This window comes from Cyclopterus lumpus, chromosome 5 (assembly GCF_009769545.1).
Source record: "Cyclopterus lumpus isolate fCycLum1 chromosome 5, fCycLum1.pri, whole genome shotgun sequence".
Lineage (NCBI taxonomy): Eukaryota > Metazoa > Chordata > Actinopteri > Perciformes > Cyclopteridae > Cyclopterus > Cyclopterus lumpus.
In genome coordinates this window covers 7,347,806-7,372,263 of record NC_046970.1, presented here as the reverse complement: position 1 = coordinate 7,372,263, position 24,458 = coordinate 7,347,806, and the positions used below count along the sequence as shown (strand labels likewise).

Here is a 24,458-nt window from a genome sequence, read left to right as displayed (position 1 = left end):
CAGATGGAATAAAAAACATCGGTACACAATTGCTGCACATTTCAGGGAACAGCCACTTTCGTAAAAGCATTAAGTTGATCTTACGCTGTCGACTAGCATCAGAATAGCTTAGCTCAAGTTTTTAAAGTATCAGGCTGGTGTGAGTCAGATATTGTAAACATCCAGGCACTATGTCCCCAAAAGTCAGCTTCCAGCTGCCGAAACCCGGGATTGAACCAGGGACATTTAGATCTTCAGTCTAACGCTCTCCCAACTGAGCTATTTCGGCACAAAATCAATGTCGGTAGCGGCACTCAGATGGAATAAAAAACATCTGTACAGAAATGCTGCAGATTTCAGGGAACAGCCACTTTCTTAAAAGCATCAAGTTGCTCTTACGCTTAGCTCTAGTTTTTAAAGTATCAGGCTGGTGTGAGTCAGATATTGTAAACATCCAGGCACTATGTCCCCAAAAGTCAGCTTCCAGCTGCCGAAACCCGGGATTGAACCAGGGACATTTAGATCTTCAGTCTAACGCTCTCCCAACTGAGCTATTTCGGCACAAAATCAATGTCGGTAGCGGCACTCAGATGGAATAAAAAACATCTGTACAGAAATGCTGCAGATTTCAGGGAACAGCCACTTTCTTAAAAGCATCAAGTTGCTCTTACGCTTAGCTCTAGTTTTTAAAGTATCAGGCTGGTGTGAGTCAGATATTGTAATCATCCAGGCACTATGTCCCCAAAAGTCAGCTTCCAGCTGCCGAAACCCGGGATTGAACCAGGGACATTTAGATCTTCAGTCTAACGCTCTCCCAACTGAGCTATTTCGGCACAAAATCAATGTCGGTAGCGGCACTCAGATGGAATAAAAAACATCGGTACACAATTGCTGCACATTTCAGGGAACAGACACTTTCTTAAAAGCATTAAGTTGCTCTTACGCTGTCGACTAGCATCAGAATAGCTTAGCTCAAGTTTTTAAAGTATCAGGCTGGTGTGAGTCAGATATTGTAAACATCCAGGCACTATGTCCCCAAAAGTCAGCTTCCAGCTGCCGAAACCCGGGATTGAACCAGGGACATTTAGATCTTCAGTCTAACGCTCTCCCAACTGAGCTATTCCGGCACAAAATCAATGTCCGATAGCAGCACTCAGATGGATTAAAAACATCTGTACACAATTGCTGCACATTTCAGGGAACAGCCACTTTCTTAAAAGCATCAAGTTGCTCTTACGCTTAGCTCTAGTTTTTAAAGTATCAGGCTGGTGTGAGTCAGATATTGTAAACATCCAGGCACTATGTCCCCAAAAGTCAGCTTCCAGCTGCCGAAACCCGGGATTGAACCAGGGACATTTAGATCTTCAGTCTAACGCTCTCCCAACTGAGCTATTTCGGCACAAAATCAATGTCGGTAGCGGCACTCAGATGGAATAAAAAACATCTGTACAGAAATGCTGCAGATTTCAGGGAACAGACACTTTCTTAAAAGCATCAAGTTGCTCTTACGCTTAGCTCTAGTTTTTAAAGTATCAGGCTGGTGTGAGTCAGATATTGTAAACATCCAGGCACTATGTCCCCAAAAGTCAGCTTCCAGCTGCCGAAACCCGGGATTGAACCAGGGACATTTAGATCTTCAGTCTAACGCTCTCCCAACTGAGCTATTTCGGCACAAAATCAATGTCGGTAGCGGCACTCAGATGGAATAAAAAACATCTGTACAGAAATGCTGCAGATTTCAGGGAACAGCCACTTTCTTAAAAGCATCAAGTTGCTCTTACGCTTAGCTCTAGTTTTTAAAGTATCAGGCTGGTGTGAGTCAGATATTGTAATCATCCAGGCACTATGTCCCCAAAAGTCAGCTTCCAGCTGCCGAAACCCGGGATTGAACCAGGGACATTTAGATCTTCAGTCTAACGCTCTCCCAACTGAGCTATTTCGGCACAAAATCAATGTCGGTAACGGCACTCAGATGGAATAAAAAACATCTGTACAGAAATGCTGCAGATTTCAGGGAACAGCCACTTTCTTAAAAGCATCAAGTTGCTCTTACGCTTAGCTCTAGTTTTTAAAGTATCAGGCTGGTGTGAGTCAGATATTGTAATCATCCAGGCACTATGTCCCCAAAAGTCAGCTTCCAGCTGCCGAAACCCGGGATTGAACCAGGGACATTTAGATCTTCAGTCTAACGCTCTCCCAACTGAGCTATTTCGGCACAAAATCAATGTCGGTAGCGGCACTCAGATGGAATAAAAAACATCTTTACACAATTGCTGCACATTTCAGGGAACAGACACTTTCGTAAAAGCATTAAGTTGACCTGACACTGTCGACTAGCATCAGAATAGCTTAGCTCAAGTTTTAAAAGTATCAGGCTGGTGTGAGTCAGATATTGTAAACATCCAGGCACTATGTCCCCAAAAGTCAGCTTTCAGCTGCCGAAACCCGGGATTGAACCAGGGACATTTAGATCTTCAGTCTAACGCTCTCCCAACTGAGCTATTTCGGCACAAAATCAATGTCGGTAGCGGCACTCAGATGGAATAAAAAACATCGGTACACAATTGCTGCACATTTCAGGGAACAGACACTTTCTTAAAAGCATCAAGTTGCTCTTACGCTTAGCTCTAGTTTTTAAAGTATCAGGCTGGTGTGAGTCAGATATTGTAAACATCCAGGCACTATGTCCCCAAAAGTCAGCTTCCAGCTGCCGAAACCCGGGATTGAACCAGGGACATTTAGATCTTCAGTCTAACGCTCTCCCAACTGAGCTATTTCGGCACAAAATCAATGTCGGTAGCGGCACTCAGATGGAATAAAAAACATCGGTACACAATTGCTGCACATTTCAGGGAACAGACACTTTCGTAAAAGCATTAAGTTGCTCTTACGCTGTCGACTAGCATCAGAATAGCTTAGCTCAAGTTTTTAAAGTATCAGGCTGGTGTGAGTCAGATATTGTAAACATCCAGGCACTATGTCCCCAAAAGTCATGCTTCCAGCTGCCGAAACCCGGGATTGAACCAGGGACATTTAGATCTTCAGTCTAACGCTCTCCCAACTGAGCTATTTCGGCACAAAATCAATGTCGGTAGCGGCACTCAGATGGAATAAAAAACATCTTTACACAATTGCTGCACATTTCAGGGAACAGACACTTTCGTAAAAGCATTAAGTTGCTCTTACGCTGTCGACTAGCATCAGAATAGCTTAGCTCAAGTTTTTAAAGTATCAGGCTGGTGTGAGTCAGATATTGTAAACATCCAGGCACTATGTCCCCAAAAGTCAGCTTCCAGCTGCCGAAACCCGGGATTGAACCAGGGACATTTAGATCTTCAGTCTAACGCTCTCCCAACTGAGCTATTTCGGCACAAAATCAATGTCGGTAGCGGCACTCAGATGGAATAAAAAACATCTGTACAGAAATGCTGCAGATTTCAGGGAACAGCCACTTTCTTAAAAGCATCAAGTTGCTCTTACGCTTAGCTCTAGTTTTTAAAGTATCAGGCTGGTGTGAGTCAGATATTGTAAACATCCAGGCACTATGTCCCCAAAAGTCAGCTTCCAGCTGCCGAAACCCGGGATTGAACCAGGGACATTTAGATCTTCAGTCTAACGCTCTCCCAACTGAGCTATTTCCGGCACAAAATCAATGTCAGTAGCAGGCACTCAGATGGAATTAAAAACATCTGTACAGAAATTGCTGCAGATTTCAGGGAACAGCCACTTTCTTAAAAGCATCAAGTTGCTCTTACGCTTAGCTCTAGTTTTTAAAGTATCAGGCTGGTGTGAGTCAGATATTGTAAACATCCAGGCACTATGTCCCCAAAAGTCAGCTTCCAGCTGCCGAAACCCGGGATTGAACCAGGGACATTTAGATCTTCAGTCTAACGCTCTCCCAACTGAGCTATTTCGGCACAAAATCAATGTCGGTAGCGGCACTCAGATGGAATAAAAAACATCTGTACACAATTGCTGCACATTTCAGGGAACAGCCACTTTCGTAAAAGCATTAAGTTGATCTTACGCTGTCGACTAGCATCAGAATAGCTTAGCTCAAGTTTTTAAAGTATCAGGCTGGTGTGAGTCAGATATTGTAAACATCCAGGCACTATGTCCCCAAAAGTCAGCTTCCAGCTGCCGAAACCCGGGATTGAACCAGGGACATTTAGATCTTCAGTCTAACGCTCTCCCAACTGAGCTATTCCGGCACAAAATCAAATGTCCAGTAGCAGCACTCAGATGGAATTAAAAACATCTGTACACAATTGCTGCACATTTCAGGGAACAGCCACTTTCTTAAAAGCATCAAGTTGCTCTTACGCTTAGCTCTAGTTTTTAAAGTATCAGGCTGGTGTGAGTCAGATATTGTAAACATCCAGGCACTATGTCCCCAAAAGTCAGCTTCCAGCTGCCGAAACCCGGGATTGAACCAGGGACATTTAGATCTTCAGTCTAACGCTCTCCCAACTGAGCTATTTCGGCACAAAATCAATGTCGGTAGCGGCACTCAGATGGAATAAAAAACATCGGTACACAATTGCTGCACATTTCAGGGAACAGACACTTTCGTAAAAGCATTAAGTTGCTCTTACGCTGTCGACTAGCATCAGAATAGCTTAGCTCAAGTTTTTAAAGTATCAGGCTGGTGTGAGTCAGATATTGTAAACATCCAGGCACTATGTCCCCAAAAGTCAGCTTCCAGCTGCCGAAACCCGGGATTGAACCAGGGACATTTAGATCTTCAGTCTAACGCTCTCCCAACTGAGCTATTTCCGGCACAAAATCAATGTCAGTAGCAGCACTCAGATGGAATTAAAAAACATCTGTACACAATTGCTGCACATTTCAGGGAACAGCCACTTTCTTAAAAGCATCAAGTTGCTCTTACGCTTAGCTCTAGTTTTTAAAGTATCAGGCTGGTGTGAGTCAGATATTGTAAACATCCAGGCACTATGTCCCCAAAAGTCAGCTTCCAGCTGCCGAAACCCGGGATTGAACCAGGGACATTTAGATCTTCAGTCTAACGCTCTCCCAACTGAGCTATTTCCGCACAAAATCAATGTCGGTAGCGGCACTCAGATGGAATAAAAAACATCTGTACAGAAATGCTGCAGATTTCAGGGAACAGACACTTTCTTAAAAGCATCAAGTTGCTCTTACGCTTAGCTCTAGTTTTTAAAGTATCAGGCTGGTGTGAGTCAGATATTGTAAACATCCAGGCACTATGTCCCCAAAAGTCAGCTTCCAGCTGCCGAAACCCGGGATTGAACCAGGGACATTTAGATCTTCAGTCTAACGCTCTCCCAACTGAGCTATTTCGGCACAAAATCAATGTCGGTAGCGGCACTCAGATGGAATAAAAAACATCGGTACACAATTGCTGCACATTTCAGGGAACAGACACTTTCGTAAAAGCATTAAGTTGCTCTTACGCTGTCGACTAGCATCAGAATAGCTTAGCTCAAGTTTTTAAAGTATCAGGCTGGTGTGAGTCAGATATTGTAAACATCCAGGCACTATGTCCCCAAAAGTCAGCTTCCAGCTGCCGAAACCCGGGATTGAACCAGGGACATTTAGATCTTCAGTCTAACGCTCTCCCAACTGAGCTATTTCGGCACAAAATCAATGTCGGTAGCGGCACTCAGATGGAATAAAAAACATCGGTACACAATTGCTGCACATTTCAGGGAACAGACACTTTCGTAAAAGCAGTAAGTTGCTCTTACGCTGTCGACTAGCATCAGAATAGCTTAGCTCAAGTTTTTAAAGTATCAGGCTGGTGTGAGTCAGATATTGTAAACATCCAGGCACTATGTCCCCAAAAGTCAGCTTCCAGCTGCCGAAACCCGGGATTGAACCAGGGACATTTAGATCTTCAGTCTAACGCTCTCCCAACTGAGCTATTCCGGCACAAAATCAAAGTCCATAGCAGCACTCAGATGGAATTAAAAACATCTGTACACAATTGCTGCACATTTCAGGGAACAGCCACTTTCTTAAAAGCATCAAGTTGCTCTTACGCTTAGCTCTAGTTTTTAAAGTATCAGGCTGGTGTGAGTCAGATATTGTAAACATCCAGGCACTATGTCCCCAAAAGTCAGCTTCCAGCTGCCGAAACCCGGGATTGAACCAGGGACATTTAGATCTTCAGTCTAACGCTCTCCCAACTGAGCTATTTCGGCACAAAATCAATGTCGGTAGCGGCACTCAGATGGAATAAAAAACATCTGTACAGAAATGCTGCAGATTTCAGGGAACAGACACTTTCTTAAAAGCATCAAGTTGCTCTTACGCTTAGCTCTAGTTTTTAAAGTATCAGGCTGGTGTGAGTCAGATATTGTAAACATCCAGGCACTATGTCCCCAAAAGTCAGCTTCCAGCTGCCGAAACCCGGGATTGAACCAGGGACATTTAGATCTTCAGTCTAACGCTCTCCCAACTGAGCTATTTCGGCACAAAATCAATGTCGGTAGCGGCACTCAGATGGAATAAAAAACATCTGTACAGAAATGCTGCAGATTTCAGGGAACAGCCACTTTCTTAAAAGCATCAAGTTGCTCTTACGCTTAGCTCTAGTTTTTAAAGTATCAGGCTGGTGTGAGTCAGATATTGTAAACATCCAGGCACTATGTCCCCAAAAGTCAGCTTTCAGCTGCCGAAACCCGGGATTGAACCAGGGACATTTAGATCTTCAGTCTAACGCTCTCCCAACTGAGCTATTTCGGCACAAAATCAATGTCGGTAGCGGCACTCAGATGGAATAAAAAACATCGGTACACAATTGCTGCACATTTCAGGGAACAGACACTTTCGTAAAAGCATTAAGTTGCTCTTACGCTGTCGACTAGCATCAGAATAGCTTAGCTCAAGTTTTTAAAGTATCAGGCTGGTGTGAGTCAGATATTGTAAACATCCAGGCACTATGTCCCCAAAAGTCAGCTTCCAGCTGCCGAAACCCGGGATTGAACCAGGGACATTTAGATCTTCAGTCTAACGCTCTCCCAACTGAGCTATTCCGGCACAAAATCAAAGTCCATAGCAGCACTCAGATGGATTTAAAAACATCTGTACACAATTGCTGCACATTTCAGGGAACAGCCACTTTCTTAAAAGCATCAAGTTGCTCTTACGCTTAGCTCTAGTTTTTAAAGTATCAGGCTGGTGTGAGTCAGATATTGTAAACATCCAGGCACTATGTCCCCAAAAGTCAGCTTTCAGCTGCCGAAACCCGGGATTGAACCAGGGACATTTAGATCTTCAGTCTAACGCTCTCCCAACTGAGCTATTTCGGCACAAAATCAATGTCGGTAGCGGCACTCAGATGGAATAAAAAACATCGGTACACAATTGCTGCACATTTCAGGGAACAGACACTTTCGTAAAAGCATTAAGTTGCTCTTACGCTGTCGACTAGCATCAGAATAGCTTAGCTCAAGTTTTTAAAGTATCAGGCTGGTGTGAGTCAGATATTGTAAACATCCAGGCACTATGTCCCCAAAAGTCTGCTTTCAGCTGCCGAAACCCGGGATTGAACCAGGGACATTTAGATCTTCAGTCTAACGCTCTCCCAACTGAGCTATTTCGGCACAAAATCAATGTCGGTAGCGGCACTCAGATGGAATAAAAAACATCGGTACACAATTGCTGCACATTTCAGGGAACAGACACTTTCGTAAAAGCAGTAAGTTGCTCTTACGCTGTCGACTAGCATCAGAATAGCTTAGCTCAAGTTTTTAAAGTATCAGGCTGGTGTGAGTCAGATATTGTAAACATCCAGGCACTATGTCCCCAAAAGTCAGCTTCCAGCTGCCGAAACCCGGGATTGAACCAGGGACATTTAGATCTTCAGTCTAACGCTCTCCCAACTGAGCTATTCCGGCACAAAATCAAAGTCCATAGCAGCACTCAGATGGATTAAAAACATCTGTACACAATTGCTGCACATTTCAGGGAACAGCCACTTTCTTAAAAGCATCAAGTTGCTCTTACGCTTAGCTCTAGTTTTTAAAGTATCAGGCTGGTGTGAGTCAGATATTGTAAACATCCAGGCACTATGTCCCCAAAAGTCAGCTTCCAGCTGCCGAAACCCGGGATTGAACCAGGGACATTTAGATCTTCAGTCTAACGCTCTCCCAACTGAGCTATTTCGGCACAAAATCAATGTCGGTAGCGGCACTCAGATGGAATAAAAAACATCTGTACAGAAATGCTGCAGATTTCAGGGAACAGACACTTTCTTAAAAGCATCAAGTTGCTCTTACGCTTAGCTCTAGTTTTTAAAGTATCAGGCTGGTGTGAGTCAGATATTGTAAACATCCAGGCACTATGTCCCCAAAAGTCAGCTTCCAGCTGCCGAAACCCGGGATTGAACCAGGGACATTTAGATCTTCAGTCTAACGCTCTCCCAACTGAGCTATTTCGGCACAAAATCAATGTCGGTAGCGGCACTCAGATGGAATAAAAAACATCTGTACACAATTGCTGCACATTTCAGGGAACAGACACTTTCGTAAAAGCAGTAAGTTGCTCTTACGCTGTCGACTAGCATCAGAATAGCTTAGCTCAAGTTTTAAAGTATCAGGCTGGTGTGAGTCAGATATTGTAAACATCCAGGCACTATGTCCCCAAAAGTCAGCTTCCAGCTGCCGAAACCCGGGATTGAACCAGGGACATTTAGATCTTCAGTCTAACGCTCTCCCAACTGAGCTATTTCGGCACAAAATCAATGTCGGTAGCGGCACTCAGATGGAATAAAAAACATCTGTACAGAAATGCTGCAGATTTCAGGGAACAGCCACTTTCTTAAAAGCATCAAGTTGCTCTTACGCTTAGCTCTAGTTTTTAAAGTATCAGGCTGGTGTGAGTCAGATATTGTAAACATCCAGGCACTATGTCCCCAAAAGTCAGCTTCCAGCTGCCGAAACCCGGGATTGAACCAGGGACATTTAGATCTTCAGTCTAACGCTCTCCCAACTGAGCTATTTCGGCACAAAATCAATGTCGGTAGCGGCACTCAGATGGAATAAAAAACATCTGTACAGAAATGCTGCAGATTTCAGGGAACAGCCACTTTCTTAAAAGCATCAAGTTGCTCTTACGCTTAGCTCTAGTTTTTAAAGTATCAGGCTGGTGTGAGTCAGATATTGTAATCATCCAGGCACTATGTCCCCAAAAGTCAGCTTCCAGCTGCCGAAACCCGGGATTGAACCAGGGACATTTAGATCTTCAGTCTAACGCTCTCCCAACTGAGCTATTTCGGCACAAAATCAATGTCGGTAGCGGCACTCAGATGGAATAAAAAACATCGGTACACAATTGCTGCACATTTCAGGGAACAGACACTTTCGTAAAAGCATTAAGTTGCTCTTACGCTGTCGACTAGCATCAGAATAGCTTAGCTCAAGTTTTTAAAGTATCAGGCTGGTGTGAGTCAGATATTGTAAACATCCAGGCACTATGTCCCCAAAAGTCAGCTTCCAGCTGCCGAAACCCGGGATTGAACCAGGGACATTTAGATCTTCAGTCTAACGCTCTCCCAACTGAGCTATTCCGGCACAAAATCAAATGTCCATAGCAGCACTCAGATGGATTAAAAACATCTGTACACAATTGCTGCACATTTCAGGGAACAGCCACTTTCTTAAAAGCATCAAGTTGCTCTTACGCTTAGCTCTAGTTTTTAAAGTATCAGGCTGGTGTGAGTCAGATATTGTAAACATCCAGGCACTATGTCCCCAAAAGTCAGCTTCCAGCTGCCGAAACCCGGGATTGAACCAGGGACATTTAGATCTTCAGTCTAACGCTCTCCCAACTGAGCTATTCCGGCACAAAATCAATGTCGGTAGCGGCACTCAGATGGAATAAAAAACATCTGTACAGAAATGCTGCAGATTTCAGGGAACAGCACTTTCTTAAAAGCATCAAGTTGCTCTTACGCTTAGCTCTAGTTTTTAAAGTATCAGGCTGGTGTGAGTCAGATATTGTAAACATCCAGGCACTATGTCCCCAAAAGTCAGCTTTCAGCTGCCGAAACCCGGGATTGAACCAGGGACATTTAGATCTTCAGTCTAACGCTCTCCCAACTGAGCTATTTCGGCACAAAATCAATGTCGGTAGCGGCACTCAGATGGAATAAAAAACATCGGTACACAATTGCTGCACATTTCAGGGAACAGACACTTTCGTAAAAGCATTAAGTTGCTCTTACGCTGTCGACTAGCATCAGAATAGCTTAGCTCAAGTTTTTAAAGTATCAGGCTGGTGTGAGTCAGATATTGTAAACATCCAGGCACTATGTCCCCAAAAGTCAGCTTCCAGCTGCCGAAACCCGGGATTGAACCAGGGACATTTAGATCTTCAGTCTAACGCTCTCCCAACTGAGCTATTTCGGCACAAAATCAATGTCGGTAGCGGCACTCAGATGGAATAAAAAACATCTGTACAGAAATGCTGCAGATTTCAGGGAACAGCCACTTTCTTAAAAGCATCAAGTTGCTCTTACGCTTAGCTCTAGTTTTTAAAGTATCAGGCTGGTGTGAGTCAGATATTGTAAACATCCAGGCACTATGTCCCCAAAAGTCAGCTTCCAGCTGCCGAAACCCAGGATTGAACCAGGGACATTTAGATCTTCAGTCTAACGCTCTCCCAACTGAGCTATTTCGGCACAAAATCAATGTCGGTAGCGGCACTCAGATGGAATAAAAAACATCTGTACAGAAATGCTGCAGATTTCAGGGAACAGCCACTTTCTTAAAAGCATCAAGTTACTCTTACGCTTAGCTCTAGTTTTTAAAGTATCAGGCTGGTTTGAGTCAGATATTGTAAACATCCAGGCACTATGTCCCCAAAAGTCAGCTTCCAGCTGCCGAAACCCGGGATTGAACCAGGGACATTTAGATCTTCAGTCTAACGCTCTCCCAACTGAGCTATTTCGGCACAAAATCAATGTCGGTAGCGGCACTCAGATGGAATAAAAAACATCTGTACAGAAATGCTGCGGATTTCCCACTTTCTTAAAAGCATCAAGTTGCTCTCACGCTTAGCTCTAGTTTTTAAAGTATCAGGCTAGTGTGAGTCAGATATTGTAAACATCCATGCACTATGTCCCCAAAAGTCAGCTTTCAGCTGCCGAAACCCGGGATTGAACCAGGGACATTTAGATCTTCAGTCTAACGCTCTCCCAACTGAGCTATTCCGGCACAAAATCAATGTCCATAGCAGCACTCAGATGGATTAAAAAACATCTGTACACAATTGCTGCACATTTCAGGGAACAGCCACTTTCTTAAAAGCATTAAGTTGATCTTACGCTGTCGACTAGCATCAGAATAGCTTAGCTCAAGTTTTAAATGTATCAGGCTGGTGTGAGTCAGATATTGTAAACATCCAGGCACTATGTCCCCAAAAGTCAGCTTTCAGCTGCCGAAACCCGGGATTGAACCAGGGACATTTAGATCTTCAGTCTAACGCTCTCCCAACTGAGCTATTCCGGCACAAAATCAAAGTCCATAGCAGCACTCAGATGGATTTAAAAACATCTGTACACAATTGCTGCACATTTCAGGGAACAGCCACTTTCTTAAAAGCATCAAGATGCTCTTACGCTTAGCTCTAGTTTTTAAAGTATCAGGCTGGTGTGAGTCAGATATTGTAAACATCCAGGCACTATGTCCCCAAAAGTCAGCTTCCAGCTGCTGAAACCCGGGATTGAACCAGGGACATTTAGATCTTCAGTCTAACGCTCTCCCAACTGAGCTATTTCGGCACAAAATCAATGTCGGTAGCGGCACTCAGATGGAATAAAAAACATCTGTACAGAAATGCTGCAGATTTCAGGGAACAGCCACTTTCTTAAAAGCATCAAGTTGCTCTTACGCTTAGCTCTAGTTTTTAAAGTATCAGGCTGGTGTGAGTCAGATATTGTAATCATCCAGGCACTATGTCCCCAAAAGTCAGCTTCCAGCTGCCGAAACCCGGGATTGAACCAGGGACATTTAGATCTTCAGTCTAACGCTCTCCCAACTGAGCTATTCCGGCACAAAATCAAAGTCCATAGCAGCACTCAGATGGATTTAAAAACATCTGTACACAATTGCTGCACATTTCAGGGAACAGCCACTTTCTTAAAAGCATCAAGTTGCTCTTACGCATAGCTCTAGTTTTTAAAGTATAAGGCTGGTGTGAGTCAGATATTGTAAACATCCAGGCACTATGTCCCCAAAAGTCAGCTTTCAGCTGCCGAAACCCGGGATTGAACCAGGGACATTTAGATCTTCAGTCTAACGCTCTCCCAACTGAGCTATTTCGGCACAAAATCAATGTCGGTAGCGGCACTCTGATGGAATAAAAAACATCTGTACACAATTGCTGCACATTTCAGGGAACAGACACTTTCGTAAAAGCAGTAAGTTGCTCTTACGCTGTCGACTAGCATCAGAATAGCTTAGCTCAAGTTTTTAAAGTATCAGGCTGGTGTGAGTCAGATATTGTAAACATCCAGGCACTATGTCCCCAAAAGTCAGCTTTCAGCTGCCGAAACCCGGGATTGAACCAGGGACATTTAGATCTTCAGTCTAACGCTCTCCCAACTGAGCTATTTCGGCACAAAATCAATGTCGGTAACGGCACTCAGATGGAATAAAAAACATCTGTACAGAAATGCTGCAGATTTCAGGGAACAGCCACTTTCTTAAAAGCATCAAGTTGCTCTTACGCTTAGCTCTAGTTTTTAAAGTATCAGGCTGGTGTGAGTCAGATATTGTAAACATCCAGGCACTATGTCCCCAAAAGTCAGCTTCCAGCTGCCGAAACCCGGGATTGAACCAGGGACATTTAGATCTTCAGTCTAATGCTCTCCCAACTGAGCTATTTCGGCACAAAATAAATGTCGGTAGCGGCACTCAGATGGAATAAAAAACATCTGTACAGAAATGCTGCAGATTTCAGGGAACAGACACTTTCTTAAAAGCATCAAGTTGCTCTTACGCTTAGCTCTAGTTTTTAAAGTATCAGGCTGGTGTGAGTCAGATATTGTAAACATCCATGCACTATGTCCCCAAAAGTCAGCTTTCAGCTGCCGAAACCCGGGATTGAACCAGGGACATTTAGATCTTCAGTCTAACGCTCTCCCAACTGAGCTATTCCGGCACAAAATCAAAGTCCATAGCAGCACTCAGATGGATTTAAAAACATCTGTACACAATTGCTGCACATTTCAGGGAACAGCCACTTTCTTAAAAGCATTAAGTTGATCTTACGCTGTCGACTAGCATCAGAATAGCTTAGCTCAAGTTTTAAATGTATCAGGCTGGTGTGAGTCAGATATTGTAAACATCCAGGCACTATGTCCCCAAAAGTCAGCTTCCAGCTGCCGAAACCCGGGATTGAACCAGGGACATTTAGATCTTCAGTCTAACGCTCTCCCAACTGAGCTATTCCGGCACAAAATCAATGTAGGTAGCGGCACTCAGATGGAATAAAAAACATCTGTACAGAAATGCTGGAGATTTCCCACTTTCTTAAAAGCATCAAGTTGCTCTCACGCTTAGCTCTAGTTTTTAAAGTATCAGGCTGGTGTGAGTCAGATATTGTAAACATCCAGGCACTATGTCCCCAAAAGTCAGCTTTCAGCTGCCGAAACCCGGGATTGAACCAGGGACATTTAGATCTTCAGTCTTACGCTCTCCCAACTGAGCTATTTCGGCACAAAATCAATGTCGGTAGCGGCACTCAGATGGAATAAAAAACATCGGTACACAATTGCTGCACATTTCAGGGAACAGACACTTTCGTAAAAGCATTAAGTTGCTCTTACGCTGTCGACTAGCATCAGAATAGCTTAGCTCAAGTTTTTAAAGTATCAGGCTGGTGTGAGTCAGATATTGTAAACATCCAGGCACTATGTCCCCAAAAGTCAGCTTCCAGCTGCCGAAACCCAGGATTGAACCAGGGACATTTAGATCTTCAGTCTAACGCTCTCCCAACTGAGCTATTCCGGCACAAAATCAAAGTCCATAGCAGCACTCAGATGGATTTAAAAACATCTGTACACAATTGCTGCACATTTCAGGGAACAGCCACTTTCTTAAAAGCATCAAGTTGCTCTTACGCTTAGCTCTAGTTTTTAAAGTATCAGGCTGGTGTGAGTCAGATATTGTAAACATCCAGGCACTATGTCCCCAAAAGTCAGCTTCCAGCTGCCGAAACCCGGGATTGAACCAGGGACATTTAGATCTTCAGTCTAACGCTCTCCCAACTGAGCTAATTCGGCACAAAATCAATGTCGGTAGCGACACTCAGATGGAATAAAAAACATCTGTACAGAAATGCTGCAGATTTCCCACTTTCTTAAAAGCATCAAGTTGATCTTACGCTTAGCTCTAGTTATTAAAGTATCAGGCTGGTGTGAGTCAGATATTGTAAACATCCAGGCACTATGTCCCCAAAATACAGCTTCCAGCTGCCGAAACCCGGGATTGAACCAGGGACATTTAGATCTTCAGTCTAACGCTCTCCCAACTGAGCTATTCCGGCACAAAATCAATGTAGGTAGCGGCACTCAGATGGAATAAAAAACATCTGTACAGAAATGCTGCAGATTTCCCACTTTCTTAAAAGCATCAAGTTGCTCTCACGCTTAGCTCTAGTTTTTAAAGTATCAGGCTGGTGTGAGTCAGATATTGTAAACATCCAGGCACTATGTCCCCAAAAGACAGCTTCCAGCTGCCGAAACCCGGGATTGAACCAGGGACATTTAGATCTTCAGTCTAACGCTCTCCCAACTGAGCTATTCCGGCACAAAATCAATGTCGGTAGCGGCACTCAGATGGAATAAAAAACATCTGTACAGAAATGCTGCAGATTTCAGGGAACAGCCACTTTCTTAAAAGCATCAAGTTGCTCTTACGCTTAGCTCTAGTTTTTAAAGTATCAGGCTGGTGTGAGTCAGATATTGTAAACATCCATGCACTATGTCCCCAAAAGTCAGCTTTCAGCTGCCGAAACCCGGGATTGAACCAGGGACATTTAGATCTTCAGTCTAACGCTCTCCCAACTGAGCTATTTCGGCACAAAATCAATGTCGGTAGCGGCACTCAGATGGAATAAAAAACATCGGTACACAATTGCTGCACATTTCAGGGAACAGACACTTTCGTAAAAGCATTAAGTTGATCTTACGATGTCGACTAGCATCAGAATAGCTTAGCTCAAGTTTTTAAAGTATCAGGCTGGTGTGAGTCAGATATTGTAAACATCCAGGCACTATGTCCCCAAAAGTCAGCTTCCAGCTGCCGAAACCCGGGATTGAACCAGGGACATTTAGATCTTCAGTCTAACGCTCTCCCAACTGAGCTATTTCGGCACAAAATCAATGTCGGTAGCGGCACTCAGATGGAATAAAAAACATCTGTACAGAAATGCTGCAGATTTCCCACTTTCTTAAAAGCATCAAGTTGATCTTACGCTTAGCTCTAGTTATTAAAGTATCAGGCTGGTGTGAGTCAGATATTGTAAACATCCAGGCACTATGTCCCCAAAAGACAGCTTCCAGCTGCCGAAACCCGGGATTGAACCAGGGACATTTAGATCTTCAGTCTAACGCTCTCCCAACTGAGCTATTCCGGCACAAAATCAATGTCGGTAGCGGCACTCAGATGGAATAAAAAATATCTGTACAGAAATGCTGCACATTTCAGGGAACAGACACTTTCGTAAAAGCATCAAGTTGCTCTCACGCTTAGCTCTAGTTTTTAAAGTATCAGGCTGGTGTGAGTCAGATATTGTAAACATCCAGGCACTATGTCCCCAAAAGTCAGCTTCCAGCTGCCGAAACCCAGGATTGAACCAGGGACATTTAGATCTTCAGTCTAACGCTCTCCCAACTGAGCTATTCCGGCACAAAATCAAAGTCCATAGCAGCACTCAGATGGATTTAAAAACATCTGTACACAATTGCTGCACATTTCAGGGAACAGCCACTTTCTTAAAAGCATCAAGTTGCTCTTACGCTTAGCTCTAGTTTTTAAAGTATCAGGCTGGTGTGAGTCAGATATTGTAAACATCCAGGCACTATGTCCCCAAAAGTCAGCTTCCAGCTGCCGAAACCCGGGATTGAACCAGGGACATTTAGATCTTCAGTCTAACGCTCTCCCAACTGAGCTATTCCGGCACAAAATCAATGTCGGTAGCGGCACTCAGATGGAATAAAAAATATCTGTACAGAAATGCTGCACATTTCAGGGAACAGACACTTTCGTAAAAGCATCAAGTTGCTCTCACGCTTAGCTCTAGTTTTTAAAGTATCAGGCTGGTGTGAGTCAGATATTGTAAACATCCAGGCACTATGTCCCCAAAAGTCAGCTTTCAGCTGCCGAAACCCGGGATTGAACCAGGGACATTTAGATCTTCAGTCTAACGCTCTCCCAACTGAGCTATTCCGGCACAATATCAAAGTCCATAGCAGCACTCAGATGGATTTAAAAACATCTGTACACAATTGCTGCACATTTCAGGGAACAGCCACTTTCTTAAAAGCATCAAGTTGCTCTCACGCTTAGCTCTAGTTTTTAAAGTATCAGGCTGGTGTGAGTCAGATATTGTAAACATCCAGGCACTATGTCCCCAAAAGTCAGCTTTCAGCTGCCGAAACCCGGGATTGAACCAGGGACATTTAGATCTTCAGTCTAACGCTCTCCCAACTGAGCTATTCCAGCACAATATCAAAGTCCATAGCAGCACTCAGATGGATTTAAAAACATCTGTACACAATTGCTGCACATTTCAGGGAACAGCCACTTTCTTAAAAGCATCAAGTTGCTCTTACGCTTAGCTCTAGTTTTTAAAGTATCAGGCTAGTGTGAGTCAGATATTGTAAACATCCATGCACTATGTCCCCAAAAGTCAGCTTTCAGCTGCCGAAACCCGGGATTGAACCAGGGACATTTAGATCTTCAGTCTAACGCTCTCCCAACTGAGCTATTCGGCACAAAATCAAAGTCCATAGCAGCACTCAGATGGATTTAAAAACATCTGTACACAATTGCTGCACATTTCAGGGAACAGCCACTTTCTTAAAAGCATTAAGTTGATCTTACGCTGTCGACTAGCATCAGAATAGCTTAGCTCAAGTTTTAAATGTATCAGGCTGGTGTGAGTCAGATATTGTAAACATCCAGGCACTATGTCCCCAAAAGTCAGCTTCCAGCTGCCGAAACCCGGGATTGAACCAGGGACATTTAGATCTTCAGTCTAACGCTCTCCCAACTGAGCTATTTCGGCACAAAATCAATGTCGGTAGCGGCACTCAGATGGAATAAAAAACATCTGTATTCAATTGCTGGACATTTGTTATTATATTTCATTCATTATTATTATGTTATATTACATTACATGTGCCAACATGGCACATATAACAGTTACATAGTTTGTCTGGCTTCTCAAATGGCCTCTAAAATATCAATGTTTTCTATGCAGTTGTGTTTTCTGAAATGTTGCTCTAAGTTCATCTGATTTGAGCAAAAGGAAAAACACTGCCTGTGTTCATTTCACCATCTAAATGTAGACTTCTCCTTTTAGACCACTAGAGGGCAGAGCTCTGTAACAGTTGGTGCTGGAATTGAGTGGACATAAGCCACAACTACATTTACTTATCGATGTATTCAAAGACAAACAGAACATCTCAGTAGATGATACTAGATTGTTGCTCCCCTAGATCATAGTATGACTTAAAGATCCTGTTGTTTGAAATACTCCTGAATCATCCCCTGAAAGATCCTGTCATTTGCACACATATTTGGTTCTCTTGCATATACTTGAAATTACTGTGACACACTATTCATTGTTGGGAACAACCTTATGTTCACCTAAGAGTTCTATTCTTTCAGCCCTGTGATATTAACTAATGAAGCTATAGCGTAAGTTCAGTCAGTAGACCATACTCTTGCAAGCCCATCATTTATTTCCCATTCATCACTTTTCACCCATGCTCACTCGTTATTCACTTCAAGAGAGACTTACTGTCATTGTTTGGGGCTGTCAATCATGACACCAGCTGCTTAGATCAGCTGGGTTCCTCTATCCAAAAAGCACAACGAAACAATTACATTTATAGCCTATCATCTTGCTGCTGTTTCTTTTAAATATGACTGTCTCTCTACCTTCAGTTCATTCATCTTGCTTTTACGCACCCCTCCACCTCCCCATCTCCGCCCAGTCTTCATCAGATCCATGAGCTTCATCAACTCATTATTATATCAGCCTCATCAGACACCACCACCAGGTCTGGACTCCATGGAGGGATTTATCTGGTTGCTGATCGGGGCAGACAACCCTAAATTACAAATCTCGCTGTAGAGACCAAACGCCAAAGACTCTGAGACTTTATCATCACATATCATCTGTAAACAATACACATTCCTTGTCCTTTAAGTATATGTTCGTACCAGACTAAAGGTGAGCAGCCTGGGTGCTGTGTATCTGTAGGACAGGTAGATGAAAGCCAGTCTTCCTACTGTAATGGAGGCCCAGAATGTACTGTCAAGATAGCCAGCTGTTTTATGACCCATCAGCAGAGGAGGGGACACTGCGTAGGTGTAGACGAATCCAGCATAGGAGCCCTGCAGCACAACAAACAAAGCAGGAGGTTAGCGCAGGCCGGAGGTGTTCAAGTCTGATAATGTGGGACAGAGAAGGAGAGAATTAAAATAATAATCAAGCGTTATTCTGACTTCTGCCTGTTGTGGTAAATGTGCCGAATCAGCAGCCAAACTACAACACACTACCAACCTCGTGTTTTTAGAACACCACCATACACCATTTGCCCACACAGTATGTATGCCTCACTTCTTTCCCTCTGCGCCCATAGCACGCCCTGGTATTGTTAAGTGCTTGTGTTGTGTAAGCTGGAAGTCTCACTATAATTCCTTCAGTGACGAAGAGGATTGCCCCACCGAGTGCGTGGAGAATGAGGAAAGAAGCAGGGCGGCCCAGGAGTTTGGCAGGGTCGCAGCAACCAAACCATCTCCGATGACCTGGACAGAGAGGGATACTGAGGTTAGTCATTTCCTTTGAATGTAGTTTATCACAAGCACACGTATACACGCATTACCTTGAACACTGTCACCGGTGGGGCTGGTGCTGGACAGAGAGTCTCTGTCGATCAGACGTGGACTGCTGCCGGAGCAAGGCAGCAGTCTCTCGTGGTACATCAAAGTGAGTACTCCTGCTGGCACTGGGAGCTTTCAGGATACACACACACACACACACACACACACACACACACACAAAGAGGCTAATTGTTAACCATGGTTAACAGTAAGAACTTCCTGTCAGCGGATTCAAATTGTGACCCTCCACTAATGAAAGAAGAATCCACGGCGTCTTATCTCATGCTCTGCTTGAAACAGATGCAGTTCAAACAAAAGCACAGAGTGGTTGTTTGTACTGAGGTGGGAGCTTATCGCTTTCTGAGAAGCAACATCAAGGCCTATGGTCATCTGAAGAAATGCAAGAAAAGCAAACCTGAAAACATTTTGATTGGCTATGAAGAGCAGCAGCGTTGTTCAGAAATGTCATTTTAGCATTTAGTTTCCCCCATTATGCAACTACACAGTAATTATGTAATTGCGCAAACACTGCGTGGAAAATCTTCTCATGGGATGCCTAAACTGTATGATTTTGCGCCATGAATATGTTGCTGAGTTTTGATGTTTCACGTTGGCCTCCAGGTCCAAGAAGACATCTGTATCTTCAACTGATTATACAGCGATGTTTAAATAAATGTTTTAAATAATTCTACACGTTCCCAATAAAATGTTACAATGAAAACACTTGCACGTATTTGACCGTTCTAGGAACTATTTATCACTACCACACACCCAGAACGGGAAGCGGGGCCTAAGCTTCTACAGTTTCTAGCCAAAGCCGATGCTGGAATACACAAAAGACTCATGATAGAAAATTACTTGTGAAATGTTTATCAGTTTTAGATTTTTTTGCCATCAGGATAGTCCGTTTCCCGAGTTGGAAACGACTGTAACCATCCATTAGTGGCAAAACGTGCAATCTGGACAAACAACTACACCTGGTTTCACATCTAGCCTGCTGACCAGCACAGACATTTGAGGCAAATGTATACTTATGCTAGCATGCATTGTGCACATGTCTGTGTCATCAATCACATGACACAAGTAGTATTGACAAGAACTCACATTGATAAGAGCCATGATCCAGAAAGCATACGACACCTGGGTGACGACTACACCCTCGGTGTGCAGAGGATACTGGGAGATGTTGCCGATCGCCGCTCCGTGCCCGGCCAGGCTGCTGCGGAGGTGCTGTAGGTCGGAGGGAGAGGACGAGTTGGTGGTCCAGTTGGCACCCAGGACACAGACGTCATCTGCCAGAAAAGGATCGGCCACCAGGGGGCTGACCAGAGCGCCCAGGCCCATAAAGAAATGCAAGGCCTACAGGCGAGATGTGGACTTGTGATTATATTAGTATTTGTATAGTATAGTGACACTATTTTTTTTTCTGGCATGGTAAACACACAATCGGTTTGAAATAACACAACATTCTTTCAGTGCAGACATTAGGGGAATACAATTACAACCATTGTTATACATGGACAAAAAATAATTGGATAACATAATATTGAATACGGTCTTTATATTTAATATTTTGTTGCAAATCCTTTGCTATCAATGACTGACTTAAGCCTGAAGTCATAATCTGGACCACCAGATGTTGTGGAGTCAATACAAAACGGATGAGGGCCAAACAGTGTAGTCAACCAACTTAATGTGCTAAAAATTAAATAAAAAAAAAAAAGGCTATGAAGGTCATCACACACAGTCATGTGACCTATTGTCCCCCCCCAAAAATTGATTAGGGCAGGTTTAACTTTCTGTAGTTTCTTTACTTCAAGTCAATTAACCAGAAGGAACTAAAAATGTGTGATTCACACGCACACACAGGGACATCCTGAGTCTTTCTCTTGAGCAGTACAGGAACACGACCACAAACAGCTCCTCTGACCTGCAGGAAGATGGCGGAGTCCTTCTGGTACAGATTCACCAGCTGGAGGTTGGCAATGGTGTCGATCACCCCCATGGCTAATCCGGCAATCGCCATGGCGACAGAGAGCAGCAACACATGGTTACACAGCGGTATGACGGCAAACACGAGCGAGATGACGAGAGTGCAGGAGAAAAGGGCGAGCAGTGAGGACGGGAGTCTGGAGGAGACATAGAGGGAAGACAACACCCACGGCAGTAGGCAGTACATTCAGACTGTCCAAGGCATTCCGTCACTCACACAAGCATTACTTTTCAGGCAGAGGTTTAGTTGGAATAATTCATAATTTACTTACAAACCATAGTCTTATGAAGCGTGTTGTCAGCGCTTACATTTTACAATACTATCACTCAAACCAGGCTGAATAAAACGGAGGAATTTACAGCTTGTTGTTTCTCCAGTAAAGTCACCTTGATGGTGTGCTGCCCCTTTTTCTTTTATTTACCACACCTCCACATTATCTTCACCTTGTAATAACTTTCCACTCTCTTTTTGGCCTTGTCCCAGACAACTTTTTGTTTGTTCCGGTTATTTGTTCCCGGATCCCGGAGCAACAACCTTATGTGTGTAAACATACAATAGTCAGTAGTGGGAAGTAATCATCAGAGGTCTGTTGGTCGACCGCTTCGGTCCAGACTAGAATATCTCAAAAGCTGCATGGATTGCTATGAGACACATTCGTAGTCTGCAGAGAGTGAATCCTACAGACTTGGTCTGGTTAAATAAACATTGATCCATATTAAATGGATCAATGTTTGTTTGACAAAGGAGCCTTATTCTCAGACCCTGTCTGTCCACTTCGGTTGACTGGGTGCTTGAGGAATGAGGTATGGCACAGACCTGGAATAACCAGTCTGTCATTTGAATATTTTAGATATGCCAGTCAAATTTAGAATACGGTCTAACCTTCAAAGTTAAAAGGCTCAAAGTGGCCATTGAAATAATTCTAATCCATGCATTTATTAATTATATCAAGTATTCAACCTCAAGGTCAGGGCTGTTTTTATGTCTCCAACAAGACTTTGAATTGTGTTAATCACAAAATGTCATGTTTTCAATTAGATTCTCTTTGAATTGTCTTTTAATATATTATGAGTTAATATAGTGTTAAAAACTATTGTCTTCCCTGCCAGGCATGTCATTCAAAGTTCCAAAAATTAACTAAAATAACAGAAATCCAAATCAGGCAGAGCATATTGAAAATACTATCATTTAGCTGCCTGGGGTCTCTGAGACCCCCAAACAGAGATTATGCCTCTTTTTCTTTAGCAAACCTTCAGTATGAAGTAATTTTGACAAAATTGTTTTCATAAAATGAGGATAAGTACCCAAGTAACCTATCAAGGGGATTAAACAATGTTAGGTATGTGTATCGAGCTGTTAAGAGACATACTATCACGACTACAAAGTCCCTGTTAAGTACCACACACACAGACACACACACTTACTTAATACTTCCATAACTGCACTTAAAACCCATCTATTTACATATGCTTTTAACCTGTGATGCTAGTTATGTGCGTTTTTGTTTTGTTTCTTACTGTTATTCCATCTCTCTTGTACTTGCTTTTATTGTTTCTGTTTTACCATGTAAAGTTCCTTTGATCCAAATACAATGTATTATTATTGATCAGAATATGAATACTATGGGAACATTACAATCCTTTGGATTTGATAAGGTCAATACACGGGAGTACAGGCACACTGTCACACCGCTTGAGCGCTCATTGAAACCAACTCACGTCTTCCGGAAGAGCCCCCCAAGGCCGCTGCCCATCAGCAGGAAGAACTGCTGGGAGAAGAAGACCCAGGTGATCTGCTGCAGCGTGGACTGGGTCTGACACCTCAGGTCCAGCACGGTGGGTCCCAGGAAGGCGATGCACAGGCCGAAGCTGAAAAACGCGCTCCAGTATGTGAGAGTTTGACGCCAGTGGCGCTTGAACAGCGACCAGATCCGCTCGTCCAGCAGCGTCATGTCGGTCCTTTTTTCAGATGAGGTCGGGCTCGCGAAGCTGTCAGGTGCGCGTGTACACTGTGGAGTTCTATCAGACGCAGCCACACAAACTGCCGACGAAGACAGAAAGTTTCACGAGAGCCTCCAACAGCGCACTTCAATGTACTTTTAGTTTACTTTTAGTTGCGCTATTGACGGACGTGGCGCTGATTGGCTGATGTCCCGACAGTACCGCCCACAGTCTGACTGCTTTGAACAGTGGCAATACAACACAAATAAGATTTGGACTGAAGCATCTTCAGCCTGTCGGACACACTGAGCATGTTGTCTTTATAGTGACATTACTTTGTTCATATCATATGTATGTAAACCACATCAATATATTTAAGATTTGTATAACTTTATAATTATTTGAATGTTTTAGTTCACACACAGCCTTACAATGAAAAAGGCAATCTGTAACAATGTGTATCTTTCATGTTTTATAAACTGATCAAATGTTTTGTTTGAAAAAAATCTTGATATAAGTTTTTAAGTGAATAATTGTAGTGGAGTAAACATGGCAGAAAATGGAATGACTCACGTAAAGTACAAGTAGCTCAGAATTGTGCTTAAATGCAACTTTTTGCTTTTTGCTTTCCATTACTATTTATCTTTCGCCATCGGTGCATCACAAAGAAAATGATTCATATATAGGTCCGATATAGACAGTCTTCTTCTGTTTCATGGATTGTGGAGGTCTGGATCGTGGTCCATGCCATACTACGAATTATTCATACATTCTGTCATATTCATTGCATGTGTTTATGTAACTCTGTAACGCTGTTCATTCTGTACACATGACATCTATTGCTTCTGTCCATCTGGGGAGAGGGATCCTCCTCTGTTGCTCTCCTGAAGGTGTCTTCCCTTTCAGAGAAGGAGGCAGGGCCATTGGGAAGGAGGCCAGGTCCAGGCCAGGGGCTAGATGCAGGAAGCAGGGGTAAGGAGTCAGGACCCAGGACCAGCTTCAGACACAGCCAGGTCCGATGGACCCTATGAGACATGAAGTCACAAAGACTCCGGGGAGGAAGCAGAGTTTGTAAGGTGCAATGGAGAGATGTAAATTCATCCATAAGGAGAGAGAGAAGAGGAGAGAGGAGCTCATTGTATCTTAAAACGTCCCCCAGCAGCATATAAGCTTATAGCAGCATATCAAGGGGCTCGACCAGGGCAAACCTGATTCAGCACTAACTATAAGCTCTATTAAAGAGGAAAGTCTTAAGTCTGTTCTTAAATGAGGTGACTGTGTCTGCCTCCCGGACTGAAAGTGGAAGCTGGTTCCATAAAAGAGGAGCTTGATAACTGAAGGCTCTGGCTCCCATCCTACTTTTTAGGACTCTAGGAACCACAAGTAGCCCCGCATTTAGTGAGCGCAGCTCTCTAGTGGGGCAATATGGTACTACAAGCT

General features: G+C 43.5%; 1 protein-coding gene and 59 non-coding genes across 60 annotated transcripts in view; all 60 read right to left on the bottom strand.

Annotated features, from left to right (window-relative positions):
* mfsd4aa (major facilitator superfamily domain containing 4Aa) overlaps positions 1 to 23,113 on the bottom strand; it is a 43,412-nt gene extending 20,299 nt beyond the window's left edge. The window contains exons 1-6 of the mRNA XM_034533153.1: positions 22,797 to 23,113; positions 21,016 to 21,214; positions 20,190 to 20,444; positions 19,088 to 19,217; positions 18,895 to 19,010; positions 18,423 to 18,596 (exon numbers count right to left, since the gene is read on the bottom strand). Coding sequence (XP_034389044.1) covers positions 18,423 to 18,596; positions 18,895 to 19,010; positions 19,088 to 19,217; positions 20,190 to 20,444; positions 21,016 to 21,214; positions 22,797 to 23,029 — 1,107 coding nt within the window. The 5' untranslated portion in view covers positions 23,030 to 23,113. The remainder of the gene's footprint in view (positions 1 to 18,422; positions 18,597 to 18,894; positions 19,011 to 19,087; positions 19,218 to 20,189; positions 20,445 to 21,015; positions 21,215 to 22,796) is intronic.
* Positions 196 to 268, bottom strand: trnaf-gaa. The gene has a single exon. It is a non-coding gene; the product is annotated as a tRNA-Phe (tRNA).
* trnaf-gaa lies at positions 468 to 540 on the bottom strand. The gene has a single exon. It is a non-coding gene; the product is annotated as a tRNA-Phe (tRNA).
* trnaf-gaa lies at positions 740 to 812 on the bottom strand. The gene has a single exon. It is a non-coding gene; the product is annotated as a tRNA-Phe (tRNA).
* trnaf-gaa lies at positions 1,034 to 1,106 on the bottom strand. The gene has a single exon. It is a non-coding gene; the product is annotated as a tRNA-Phe (tRNA).
* Positions 1,306 to 1,378, bottom strand: trnaf-gaa. Its single transcript has one exon. It is a non-coding gene; the product is annotated as a tRNA-Phe (tRNA).
* trnaf-gaa lies at positions 1,578 to 1,650 on the bottom strand. Its single transcript has one exon. It is a non-coding gene; the product is annotated as a tRNA-Phe (tRNA).
* trnaf-gaa lies at positions 1,850 to 1,922 on the bottom strand. The gene has a single exon. It is a non-coding gene; the product is annotated as a tRNA-Phe (tRNA).
* On the bottom strand, positions 2,122 to 2,194 carry trnaf-gaa. Its single transcript has one exon. It is a non-coding gene; the product is annotated as a tRNA-Phe (tRNA).
* On the bottom strand, positions 2,416 to 2,488 carry trnaf-gaa. Its single transcript has one exon. It is a non-coding gene; the product is annotated as a tRNA-Phe (tRNA).
* Positions 2,688 to 2,760, bottom strand: trnaf-gaa. Its single transcript has one exon. It is a non-coding gene; the product is annotated as a tRNA-Phe (tRNA).
* trnaf-gaa lies at positions 2,983 to 3,055 on the bottom strand. The gene has a single exon. It is a non-coding gene; the product is annotated as a tRNA-Phe (tRNA).
* trnaf-gaa lies at positions 3,277 to 3,349 on the bottom strand. The gene has a single exon. It is a non-coding gene; the product is annotated as a tRNA-Phe (tRNA).
* trnaf-gaa lies at positions 3,824 to 3,896 on the bottom strand. Its single transcript has one exon. It is a non-coding gene; the product is annotated as a tRNA-Phe (tRNA).
* trnaf-gaa lies at positions 4,118 to 4,190 on the bottom strand. Its single transcript has one exon. It is a non-coding gene; the product is annotated as a tRNA-Phe (tRNA).
* On the bottom strand, positions 4,392 to 4,464 carry trnaf-gaa. Its single transcript has one exon. It is a non-coding gene; the product is annotated as a tRNA-Phe (tRNA).
* On the bottom strand, positions 4,960 to 5,032 carry trnaf-gaa. Its single transcript has one exon. It is a non-coding gene; the product is annotated as a tRNA-Phe (tRNA).
* trnaf-gaa lies at positions 5,232 to 5,304 on the bottom strand. The gene has a single exon. It is a non-coding gene; the product is annotated as a tRNA-Phe (tRNA).
* Positions 5,526 to 5,598, bottom strand: trnaf-gaa. The gene has a single exon. It is a non-coding gene; the product is annotated as a tRNA-Phe (tRNA).
* On the bottom strand, positions 5,820 to 5,892 carry trnaf-gaa. Its single transcript has one exon. It is a non-coding gene; the product is annotated as a tRNA-Phe (tRNA).
* On the bottom strand, positions 6,092 to 6,164 carry trnaf-gaa. Its single transcript has one exon. It is a non-coding gene; the product is annotated as a tRNA-Phe (tRNA).
* On the bottom strand, positions 6,364 to 6,436 carry trnaf-gaa. Its single transcript has one exon. It is a non-coding gene; the product is annotated as a tRNA-Phe (tRNA).
* On the bottom strand, positions 6,636 to 6,708 carry trnaf-gaa. Its single transcript has one exon. It is a non-coding gene; the product is annotated as a tRNA-Phe (tRNA).
* trnaf-gaa lies at positions 6,930 to 7,002 on the bottom strand. The gene has a single exon. It is a non-coding gene; the product is annotated as a tRNA-Phe (tRNA).
* trnaf-gaa lies at positions 7,202 to 7,274 on the bottom strand. The gene has a single exon. It is a non-coding gene; the product is annotated as a tRNA-Phe (tRNA).
* trnaf-gaa lies at positions 7,496 to 7,568 on the bottom strand. Its single transcript has one exon. It is a non-coding gene; the product is annotated as a tRNA-Phe (tRNA).
* Positions 7,790 to 7,862, bottom strand: trnaf-gaa. The gene has a single exon. It is a non-coding gene; the product is annotated as a tRNA-Phe (tRNA).
* trnaf-gaa lies at positions 8,061 to 8,133 on the bottom strand. Its single transcript has one exon. It is a non-coding gene; the product is annotated as a tRNA-Phe (tRNA).
* On the bottom strand, positions 8,333 to 8,405 carry trnaf-gaa. Its single transcript has one exon. It is a non-coding gene; the product is annotated as a tRNA-Phe (tRNA).
* Positions 8,626 to 8,698, bottom strand: trnaf-gaa. The gene has a single exon. It is a non-coding gene; the product is annotated as a tRNA-Phe (tRNA).
* trnaf-gaa lies at positions 8,898 to 8,970 on the bottom strand. Its single transcript has one exon. It is a non-coding gene; the product is annotated as a tRNA-Phe (tRNA).
* trnaf-gaa lies at positions 9,170 to 9,242 on the bottom strand. Its single transcript has one exon. It is a non-coding gene; the product is annotated as a tRNA-Phe (tRNA).
* trnaf-gaa lies at positions 9,464 to 9,536 on the bottom strand. The gene has a single exon. It is a non-coding gene; the product is annotated as a tRNA-Phe (tRNA).
* On the bottom strand, positions 9,736 to 9,808 carry trnaf-gaa. The gene has a single exon. It is a non-coding gene; the product is annotated as a tRNA-Phe (tRNA).
* Positions 10,007 to 10,079, bottom strand: trnaf-gaa. The gene has a single exon. It is a non-coding gene; the product is annotated as a tRNA-Phe (tRNA).
* On the bottom strand, positions 10,301 to 10,373 carry trnaf-gaa. Its single transcript has one exon. It is a non-coding gene; the product is annotated as a tRNA-Phe (tRNA).
* trnaf-gaa lies at positions 10,573 to 10,645 on the bottom strand. The gene has a single exon. It is a non-coding gene; the product is annotated as a tRNA-Phe (tRNA).
* trnaf-gaa lies at positions 10,845 to 10,917 on the bottom strand. The gene has a single exon. It is a non-coding gene; the product is annotated as a tRNA-Phe (tRNA).
* Positions 11,108 to 11,180, bottom strand: trnaf-gaa. Its single transcript has one exon. It is a non-coding gene; the product is annotated as a tRNA-Phe (tRNA).
* trnaf-gaa lies at positions 11,402 to 11,474 on the bottom strand. Its single transcript has one exon. It is a non-coding gene; the product is annotated as a tRNA-Phe (tRNA).
* Positions 11,674 to 11,746, bottom strand: trnaf-gaa. Its single transcript has one exon. It is a non-coding gene; the product is annotated as a tRNA-Phe (tRNA).
* Positions 11,946 to 12,018, bottom strand: trnaf-gaa. The gene has a single exon. It is a non-coding gene; the product is annotated as a tRNA-Phe (tRNA).
* trnaf-gaa lies at positions 12,218 to 12,290 on the bottom strand. The gene has a single exon. It is a non-coding gene; the product is annotated as a tRNA-Phe (tRNA).
* Positions 12,512 to 12,584, bottom strand: trnaf-gaa. The gene has a single exon. It is a non-coding gene; the product is annotated as a tRNA-Phe (tRNA).
* On the bottom strand, positions 12,784 to 12,856 carry trnaf-gaa. Its single transcript has one exon. It is a non-coding gene; the product is annotated as a tRNA-Phe (tRNA).
* Positions 13,056 to 13,128, bottom strand: trnaf-gaa. Its single transcript has one exon. It is a non-coding gene; the product is annotated as a tRNA-Phe (tRNA).
* On the bottom strand, positions 13,350 to 13,422 carry trnaf-gaa. The gene has a single exon. It is a non-coding gene; the product is annotated as a tRNA-Phe (tRNA).
* On the bottom strand, positions 13,613 to 13,685 carry trnaf-gaa. The gene has a single exon. It is a non-coding gene; the product is annotated as a tRNA-Phe (tRNA).
* On the bottom strand, positions 13,907 to 13,979 carry trnaf-gaa. Its single transcript has one exon. It is a non-coding gene; the product is annotated as a tRNA-Phe (tRNA).
* trnaf-gaa lies at positions 14,179 to 14,251 on the bottom strand. The gene has a single exon. It is a non-coding gene; the product is annotated as a tRNA-Phe (tRNA).
* On the bottom strand, positions 14,442 to 14,514 carry trnaf-gaa. Its single transcript has one exon. It is a non-coding gene; the product is annotated as a tRNA-Phe (tRNA).
* Positions 14,705 to 14,777, bottom strand: trnaf-gaa. Its single transcript has one exon. It is a non-coding gene; the product is annotated as a tRNA-Phe (tRNA).
* Positions 14,977 to 15,049, bottom strand: trnaf-gaa. Its single transcript has one exon. It is a non-coding gene; the product is annotated as a tRNA-Phe (tRNA).
* trnaf-gaa lies at positions 15,271 to 15,343 on the bottom strand. Its single transcript has one exon. It is a non-coding gene; the product is annotated as a tRNA-Phe (tRNA).
* Positions 15,534 to 15,606, bottom strand: trnaf-gaa. Its single transcript has one exon. It is a non-coding gene; the product is annotated as a tRNA-Phe (tRNA).
* trnaf-gaa lies at positions 15,806 to 15,878 on the bottom strand. The gene has a single exon. It is a non-coding gene; the product is annotated as a tRNA-Phe (tRNA).
* Positions 16,078 to 16,150, bottom strand: trnaf-gaa. The gene has a single exon. It is a non-coding gene; the product is annotated as a tRNA-Phe (tRNA).
* On the bottom strand, positions 16,350 to 16,422 carry trnaf-gaa. Its single transcript has one exon. It is a non-coding gene; the product is annotated as a tRNA-Phe (tRNA).
* trnaf-gaa lies at positions 16,622 to 16,694 on the bottom strand. The gene has a single exon. It is a non-coding gene; the product is annotated as a tRNA-Phe (tRNA).
* Positions 17,187 to 17,259, bottom strand: trnaf-gaa. Its single transcript has one exon. It is a non-coding gene; the product is annotated as a tRNA-Phe (tRNA).
* Positions 23,114 to 24,458: the final 1,345 nt, after the last annotated feature.